Here is a 9,221-nt window from a genome sequence, read left to right as displayed (position 1 = left end):
ACCTCTTTTACTCTTTTTCCAGTACCTGGAACAACTTCTATAAGGTAGCAATTAACTATTCCTTGGGAGTTGGGTAAACCACACTTAACAAAAACCATTTAGGCCCCGCCCTTTTTTTTGGTGGGGAGAGGAAAGCTTTGACTACTGTTTCAATTTATTACTTTTTGCTCTATTCGACTGTTTCTTCATGGCATGGTTTTGGCATTTTATATTATTCTAGGAATGTATTCATTTCAGCTAGATTTTCAGACATAGGTTCGTTATTTTTAAAAGATCTGTTACATCTGTAGTAAGTTCCCCTTTTTAATTTTGTATTTGGGGTGTTTGTATTTTCGAGTTTCTTTAATTGATCAGTCTTGCCAGGTCTATCTTTGCTCTTAATTTTTGTTTTAAAGATTCTGCCTTTGATTTTACTAGTCTGTTGTTTGTTTCCCCTATTTCATCTATTTCTGTTTTGTCTTACTTCCTTCTTATTGAGGTTTGCTCTGGTGGTCTTTTTCCAGCGTTGTGTATAACTTACATATGATGAAATGCTCAGATTTTAATTGTACAGCTTGAATTTTTACCTACTATACACCCATGTGGCTAGTACCCGAGTCAAAATCTAGAATCTTTTCATTATCCCAAAAAGCTACCTTCCAACCCCCTCTACTGAAAGACACCCTCCCCACCTCCACTCTGCTCTATCACCAATTTTTAAAAAGATTTTATTTATTTATTTCATACAAAGATCACAAGTAGGCAGAGAGACAGGCAGAGAGAGAGGAAGGGAAGCAGGCTCCCCGCTGAGCAGAGAACTGGAAACGGGGCTCGATCCTAGGACCCTGAGATCATGACCTGAGCCAAAGACAGAGGCTTTAACCCACTGAGCCACCCAGGCGCCCCCTCACCAATTTTTTTTAAGACTTTAAGTAATCTCTACAGCCAACTCGGGGCCCAAACTTGTATATACAACTTTGAGATCAAGAGTCAGATGCTCTACTGACTGAGCCAGCCAGGTGCCCCACCAACATGTTTTGATTAAGAACTTTACATAAACAGAATTATATAGTGTGCTCTTCTGTGTCTTTTTTCACTCATGTTTGTGAGATTCATTCACTTTTTTCTATTCCTATTTCCCGTCCCTCTCCCCTCTCCTACAGCCCCCTTCCTCTGTCCCTGGGCAACACCCCCACCCCAAATCATCACCATATCACCTCTAGGGGGCCCCTTCTTTCTAACTCGCCTCCTCTAGCTGGAGCAGGGAGATGTCACAAAGCAGGCCAGTTAGTGGGGGAGGGGCTCTGCACCGATCGCTTTTCCCTTAGCACCTCCCCTTTCCCCTTCCCACCTCACAAGCATCTGTTTTGGGGGCGGGGTGGTTCTTGGCCCCATTTCCCGCCCAGCCCTTCAAGGCCAGGCCGGGAGGGGGCAGCCTCAGCTTCATGTTCCACTGCACCCAGACCTGTGCTGAGAGCACACACATACTTGGGACTCACAGGGTGCAGACTGGTCCGCAACGACCAGAGGGGTGGGTCCTGTGCTAGCAGTCGCAGATAGGACGGGAGTAAGTGTGGGCCCAACCTGTCCTGATGAGGCATCTCCAACCTGGGGCTGGCAGGCTGAGCTTCTTTAGCTCCATCCCTCTGGAGTCATCTGCCCATTGAAGGCACAAGGGTGACTGGTGCCAGAGTGCCCACTGTTGTCCACCTGGAGATGCCCTTGGGCAGTCCCCAGCCCCAGGGAGGGCCAAGTGTGGTTTAGGTTTAGCCCTGCAATTGGACAGCGGTTGCAGCTGCTGGGTGCCAAGGCCAGGGGGTGGGAGGTTCCCAGTGCTGGTTCTCACCCGAGGGAGGACTTCAAGCCCGATGGTGCCCTGCTGATGTGGGATTTCCTGGTGTATGCAGACTTGCTGGACTTGACAATGGCGAGGGAGTTGTGACCCGGATCTTGTGGGTTGGGGCACAGGCCAGAACTTCCTGTTGTACCCCCCACCTTCATCCCAAGCTGGGAGCCCCCACGCACCAGATACCGTGAATGCTAGCACTGCCACCCTCCTTGGCCTGATGAGGCCCCTTGTCCACCTGTGTTTACGTCCCTGTGTGGGCACAGACGGTGCTGGTGTGTGAGAAAGAGACATGCAAGGTATGGACTTTTTGGCTTTTATTACAAAAAGAAGAGCATTGATCCCAGCCCAGTTTTCCAACAAAAGTCACCAACTCAAAGTCTGACTTGGTCAGGGCCTCTCTGGTTGGGGAGTGGGCTGGTAGACAGGTACAGGGCCCCACTCAGACCACCCACCACTTCACCCTCCCTGTCCCCGGGATGGACCCAACATATGTAGCAGCTCTTGCAGCTGCTCACTGGGCCTCGTTGAAGCGGGTCACCATTGTCTTGTGCAGTGTCTCCTTGTAGGACTCGGTTGAAGTGACCCCATAGGAGCTGCCTCGGGCACCCAAGCCGGAACCCCGCACCCGTGTCTGGGCCTAAGTGAGAGAGGCAGGACTTCAGGTCGGTGCGGGACGGGGGTGCAGCAGACAGAATGCTGGAGGCCGGGGAAGGGACTGCAGGAGACTCACCTCGATGGGCGTCACAATGCCCTGCTTCTTGCGGCCCAGGCCACTACCCTCTTTCCAGCCCATGGCCTGGAGCATGCGGCTGCCAATGTTGTCACTGCCCAGCCCATCCCGCGTGGGCTGCTCGAAGTCCCTGCAGGGGCCGGTGGGGCGGGGTGAGTGACCAGCCGGCTGGCCGCGGGCCCCTCCCCTTGGCCCCACGCACTTACACAGAAGCTGCGGACATGCCGCCGTACTTCCTCCTCTTGGGCTCTGGGGGCTCAGGGATGCCATACTTCTCTCTGCGTTCGGCCGCACGGTCCCGGTACTTCATTTGCTGAAAACACGTGTGTGTGTGTGCGTGTGTGTGTGTGTGGAGGGGGGGCACTGGGGGAGCTGGATCTGGCTAACAGGTATGAGGTCCTGTGGGCCGGATACTGTGGGTGCGAGCAGCCAAGCTATACCCAGCCGAGGCACTTAAGCACCGGCTGCCTGAGGGGACAGGCACTGGGCCGGGAACAGAGGGGATGGAGTCCAGGAATGGGTCACACCTCACCTCCATGTCGTTCTTCTCCAGTGCTTCGAGCTCGTTTTCTGACAGGTGGGCTCGCCGGTGAATCTCAAGGTTTTGCTACAAGGGGACAGACAAGATGAGGGGTGAAGCGGTCGGGCCAGGCCGAGCCAAGGGTCCCCGCAAGTCCTCCCTCGGAGAGTCACCTTGTGGAGCCCGGAGAGCTGCTGGTGGCGGATGAGCGCCTCCTTGCTGGGGAACTGGCGCCGGCAGAGCAGACAGGCCAGCTTCTGCCAGTCAGTGAGCTTCTCCTCCCGTTCCGGACCCCCGCGCTCCTGCTCCTCTTCACTGTCGCTCTCCCCGCTATAGGCTGCCACCAGGCCCCGAGGTGGGCTCTAGAGAATGTGAGGGTGGGGAAGCGAGGTCAGGCCTGGCTAGACTGGAGCCCCCACCCCTCTGCTGCTCCTCCTGCCCCGGCCACTCACTGGGCGGTCGTCGCTGGCCAGTTTTGGGAGGTCCATGCTGGTGTGTTGTCTCTCCGCTAGTGCTCCCTGGGGGTGGGGGGGGGGGATGGACACACAAATTCAGGGACTCCACAGAGGGGATGCTGAGATGACAAGATGAGGGAGTGGGTAATGGAGAGGTGGCCCCAACACACCTTCTTCTCAAGGATGGCGTAGCCGGCATCTGCGGTGGCTGACTCCCGCCTCTCGTCGTCTCGCAGGGAGCTGATGGGCTGGAAGCTGTTTTTGAAGTTTTCTTTTTGCTTGTTGAGGCTGCGGGCCCAGCGTTCCATGTCCTTGGCAATCTAGGGGTAAGGGTGTGGGTGAGGCTCTCAGGGACCCTCCAGTGGCTGGGACCACCAACTCCGTCCACTGCCCCTTCCTGCCCTGCAGCCTCAAGCAGCGGGTAAAGATGTGGCGATGAAAGTCCCCATTTCTTGTCATTCTGCCATCAGTGCCCCTCGCCAAGCCCTCTTGGGCTGTGCTTGTCCTCTTCACAGGTACCCACGGACTCTGCTCTCTGTATGCTTTCGTCTTATCATTTTATGGTGCAGACAGTGGCTCTGTCTAACCTCTACATGCAATACTATGCCACATTCCGTATTCTGTCCACCCTCCCAGGCACACCACCACTTTTAGAATTTACCAGGTTGTCAAGGAAACACTTAGTTCTTGCTTCCAAGTGCTGCACCCAGACTCTGATACTCTTCCTCCGCAGAGACACACCACAGTGCCAACTGACTGCTCCCACCAGACACTGCAAGGGCCATTTTCCACACCCTGATGGGCCCATAAGAAGTTCTCTGGGGTAGATAGACCTGGATACATCCCCACGAACGGGGTTGGCCCACAGGAGCTCTGCACGCCCATTCGTTTCCACAGGCAGGGCTAGCCCAGCTTCAGGCACTCAAACAATAGGAGGATTCCCACTGGGGGACAGGAAAGCTGACCCGCTCACTTGGGACAGATGGCACTGGCCACTGAGGGTGGTAGGCTGCCCGACCACGTACTGAGGAGACTGCCCTGGATCAAAGTCATGCATCAAAGAGTGGAGCTGGGCTGGGAGCCTGGTCTCCTGAGCACAGTCACTGCCATGCACACCTCTGCCTTCCCCCGCCCAACCCCGACAGTGGAGGCTTCAAGAGAGAAATGCACTCATTGGAAGATGCCAAAGAGCCAGCCAGTGAGCCCCACTGCTCACCTGTTGGGCTGTCTTGGTTTTGTGCTTCTCCTTCTTCTCTTTACCCTCCTTCGAGGGGGCCCCGGTCTCCTTATGCCCGTCGGCCGACTGTTCCAGGGCAGGGATGTAGGTCCGCCTTTCCCCGTCCCAGTACAGGTACTGCTGGCTCTGAGCGTTGTAGTAATACTGGGAGAGGGGCAAAGGAGGGGAGGGTGAGGGGAGACCTCCAGAAGGGGAACTGCAGGCCCCACCCGTTCCCTGGGCACCCCATCACCTGGGAGTTGGGGTCATAGTAGAGGCCAGTCTGGGGGTCATAGTAGTAGCCAGACGTCTCATCATACTGGTAGGTGGAGACGTCAGGAACAGCTGTGGGGGGTGGGGGAGGTCACACTCTTCCTCTGTGCTTTGATAAAGAACTCCCTGTCCTGCCTCCCTCTCCTCCCTCGCCCTCCGCAGGCCATGGCTACTCACGGTACTGGCTGTAGGGCTCCTGGGCAGTGGGGCTGGTGGCCGGTGGCAGGGCAGAGCTGGGATGGGTGGGGCTCTGGAGCTCAGATTTGAGCACAGCAGGTGACATGATGGTGTATGGCTGGTCGTAGGGCCGGATGGGGGAACAGGGCTCAGTGTCTGCCGATGCCCACCCCCACGCCCCGCCCCCAGGATGCCCCCAGAGCTCCCTCACCTGGCTGTTGGCAGCGGCGCCTTGGCTGCCGCTCGCTTCGGCTGCTGACTGCTGGTAGATGCCAGGGGCGGCACCAGGCTGGGCGCGGGAGAAAGCCTGCAGTGACACAGGGTCGGCCCCGGGATCCAGAGAGGCCTCTGCACCTGTAATGAGGGACAGGGAAGGAAGGAGAAGGTCTGTGAATGATGGGGCCCAGGACCCCATGCCTGCTGCCCCACCCCAACCGCCACGGGCTCAGGGAGAGGTGCTGGGGCTCACCTGCTCCAGATGGGTCCCCCTTGGTTCCAGTGATGCTGGGGCCCTTGGTGCCCTTGAGGTAGCCATGGGCATAGAGGGAAGACTCTGTGCCCTGGCTGCCGCCATAGCCCTCATCCTGTTGGTAGTAGCTGTAGTCGACCGCTGGCTCCTCGGGGGTGGCCCAGGCACCCTCCCCACCCTGGGAGGCCTGAGGGGCAGTGGGAGGGGCTTATTAGCAGAAGAAGGGGCGCAGGGGGAGGGGAACCTGCTAAGAAGCATCTGCCCACAGGTGAGGCTAGTGTCTGTCTGCTGACAGAAAGCATGCAGGCCTCAGACAAGTGAAGTGTGAGGGCCGCCCGGCCGCAGCAGGGCAGGGCAGCGGCAAAAACAAGAATCGGCTGAAGAAGAGTTGCGCCCAAATGCTCCCAGGGCTGACACTGGTACGTGTGTGGCGTAGTTCAAACGCTGGGTGTCAAGTCAAGGAAGACACCGTCCTCCCCTTCTTTATTTTCATCTCCCAATTTTCTTTCAGCCACTTATAAATTCCGTTTTATTAAAGAAGTTGTGACAATTCAGGACGATAAAATAACCACCAAATAGAAGCGAAAAGCAGCCACGATGGTGTTGAAGTTGAAAGCCTGGGAGGAGGTGACTGGGAAGGGAGCTGCGGCGAGGCCCCCAAAGCCCACGGCAGCCACTGTGAGGGTTTGGGGTCCACAGAAAGCCAGACAGCAAGCCAGCCCTCCTGGTTGCAGAGAGGGCGCGGGAGGGTCGAGACTGCGGCCCCAGTGTGGGGATGCTGGGGCAGAGGGGAGTCTTTGAGTACCTGTGAGATGGCCCACTGGGCCGCAGCAATAGCAGTGCTGGCCACAGAGGCAGCATTGATGCGACTGCCTTCGTTGGAGGCCATGTCCCTGGGGAGGATGTCAGAGACTAGGAGTCAGATGGAAGCCCCAGGCTGGGGGGCCAGCTGGGAAGGGACACAGGCAGGGTCCTGACCTCTTAGAACCCTTGGCAAACTCAACGTTGATGGTCTTGCCGTCGATGGTGAGTGGCGGGTGCAGGGCCTGCAGGATCTGCAGCAGCTGGGCTGCCTCCTGGGGGATGGGGGAGGAGGGGAGGTGGGGGCAGAAGGGTCAGGCCCGGGGAGGCCCCCGGCTCCATTGCCCCATTGCCAGGCTTGGAGCCGCGGTGGGGGCGCTGGGCTCAGGGACCCTCCTCCCCGCCCCGGGGGCCGGGACCCTGGCTGCCCGGCCCCCCCCTGTGCCGCCCTCACCACGATGGTGGAGAGCTGGATGAAGGCGAAGCCACGGTTCAGTTGGGTCTGCTTGTCCTTGATGACACGAACATTGGAGGAGGAGAGCACCGCGTAGGGTGCCAGGGCCCCCAGGATGGAGTCCATGGTGCTGTGTGGGTTCAGGTTGCGCAAAATGATGGCTGTGGGAAGGGGCCCAGTGTTAGGGGGCACCCGACACTCTTCTCCAGCCCTACCCTCTGGTGGCTCTCTACTACCCCTCTCCTCTGGCCTCTGTGTCTTTTGCACCTGCCGCTTCCTCTCACCTGTTCCTCCTGGATAAACTTTGCTTGTCAGTCCAAGTCCTAGCTTAGTTGCTCACCTGCCAAGAACCTTCCCAACACACCCCCAAAGTCAAGTTGGGCAATGCTCTTCCCCTGCTCTCCCTACATCATGTCTGTCCCCCGACTAGGCAGAGACCCTGGGAGGACTAAGTCCTAGTCACCGCCAGCTCTCCGACCTCAGGAGAGCCCAGCCCAGACACCCTAGGCCAGGGAGAAAGGAAGGAACAACTGACTCACTGTCATTGGCGTTCTCCGAGCTTGGCTCCGAGCCCTGTGCCAAGGCCTGGGAAGCCAGCACTCCCTGGGCTTGGTAGGGCTGTGGCAGGGGGAGCAGGCCCTGGCTTAGCTCCCGTCCACCCAGTGGCAGCGTCTGCTGATCCAGCCTTGCGCCCAGGGGCAGCTTCTGCTCTGCCTCTGTCAGGGGCAGCAGACGATAGGCCAGTGACAAAGGGGGAGGCGGCTCCCTGGCTGGTCGCCCTCCTCCCCCCTTCCACCAATGTCCCAGCGAGGTGGGGAGGTAGGAGGGCCTCACCTGACTTAGGCACACCACATTTGAAGCACTTCTCACGGCGTTTGAAGTTCTGGACACCACACTGCGAGGCACAGGCCAGGCTGTCAGAGGGGGTGGGGCTTCCACTGCGCCCTCCAAACCTGGATCCCGAGACCACCCCCCCACCCAGGGAACCCTGCCATGCCCCAGGAAGGAAGGTCCCAGGGTCAGGGGTGGCAGGGGGCTCTGGCTGTCATTCCCAGTCTGTGACTCTTCCCTTCACACGGTCTCAAGTTTGTCCTTAGTGCCTCCTCCTCGACTCAGGAATCAACAACCCCTCCCCGACCCCTGCTACAAAGGCCACCTCCTCTGAGGTACCAACTGCCAGGACTGGCCCCCTTCTTGTCCCTTTAACAGGATAAGTCCTCTTCCTTGTCCTCTTCCTAAAACTTGCTTCCCTCTTAAGGAACCTTCAATGTTTTCACCCCTAAAAGCCAGTAGCCCCTCTCTGGCCAGACTCCCACCCCTCCTTCGCCTTGAGGACTGGGTTGGTGCTCTTGAGAACCAGCCTTGGCCATGGTAGCCTCCAAGAACCCCCAGCTTTTCTATCTCTGGAGGTTCTACATTTCTATCTCTGTTCCACGGTCAGGCACCGTGCACTGCTCCTGGGCCAGGATCTGCCCCACATCCCTGGATGTGGTCCTGGCCGCCCTCACAGCCTAACAGCAGGGAGCAGATATAGCACGGGGAGGGGCAGGTTTGTCTGTGGGGACTCGGGGAGGGGGACGGTCCAAGAGGGGCATGGCTCACTCAGCTCAGGACGGTTGGTGGGATATTTGATCTGGGAGACCCAGAAGTTTGCTTTGGTTTCGCTGGGAAGCTACTGCTAGCTAAGGAACTAGAGATTTTCCGTAGCTGGTGTAGGAGGGTGAGGAAAGAGGCAAAGTGAGAGCCGGAGAGGGCAGGTGACACTAGATTATGAAGGGTGGTCACGCTCAAGCTCAGCGCTGCAGTAGTGGGTTCTAAGCAGAGAAGGTGGGATGTGGTTAGGGACGGTTTCAAGGAATGTTACAGGTAAGAGGGCGAGAGAAAGAGGCAAGAGGCCAGCACAGCAGAAGAGAGGTCCATGGCGACTGAGGGAGAGGGGAGGGGATGGCTGTCTGGGCAGTGGGAATCACAAGGGAGAGCATTTTTGTGATGGAAGCAACAGGACCTGATGACCAACAGGATGCGGGGAAATTAAAGGAGGGGAAAGGAGAGAATTCCCTGGTTTTGAGGAGTATCCAAAAACATAGGAGGGACAGAGAGCCACTGTCACTTTGTCCCTGCCCCTGCAGAGACACTGGACACCCGCCTTCTGAGAACACTTTCTCTTTTAAAACAAACAGATGCCACTCCCCTTAGTAGGCACAACTGTTCCTGGGGGGAGGGTTGGGGGCTCGGCCTGCCCTCAGTCCTCCCCTTAGGTCTCAGGACTGCCAGCTGGCTGCGGGAGGCACGGCTATG

General features: G+C 57.6%; 1 protein-coding gene across 1 annotated transcript in view; it reads right to left on the bottom strand.

Annotated features, from left to right (window-relative positions):
• Positions 1-2,127: 2,127 nt before the first annotated feature.
• Positions 2,128-9,221, bottom strand: part of RBM10 (RNA binding motif protein 10) — a 28,477-nt gene continuing 21,383 nt past the window's right edge. Inside the window, 17 exon segments of the mRNA XM_045995106.1 lie at positions 2,128-2,465; positions 2,559-2,688; positions 2,765-2,871; positions 3,091-3,165; positions 3,252-3,440; positions 3,531-3,596; positions 3,704-3,853; positions 4,750-4,914; positions 5,003-5,094; positions 5,200-5,317; positions 5,411-5,553; positions 5,669-5,855; positions 6,474-6,561; positions 6,647-6,744; positions 6,924-7,084; positions 7,463-7,639; positions 7,758-7,818. Of these exon segments, the coding sequence (XP_045851062.1) occupies positions 2,340-2,465; positions 2,559-2,688; positions 2,765-2,871; positions 3,091-3,165; positions 3,252-3,440; positions 3,531-3,596; positions 3,704-3,853; positions 4,750-4,914; positions 5,003-5,094; positions 5,200-5,317; positions 5,411-5,553; positions 5,669-5,855; positions 6,474-6,561; positions 6,647-6,744; positions 6,924-7,084; positions 7,463-7,639; positions 7,758-7,818 (2,133 nt within the window). The 3' untranslated portion in view covers positions 2,128-2,339.

The sequence above is a fragment of the Meles meles genome, chromosome X, assembly GCF_922984935.1.
Source record: "Meles meles chromosome X, mMelMel3.1 paternal haplotype, whole genome shotgun sequence".
NCBI lineage: Eukaryota > Metazoa > Chordata > Mammalia > Carnivora > Mustelidae > Meles > Meles meles.
This window is presented reverse-complemented; position numbering and strand designations above follow the sequence as displayed.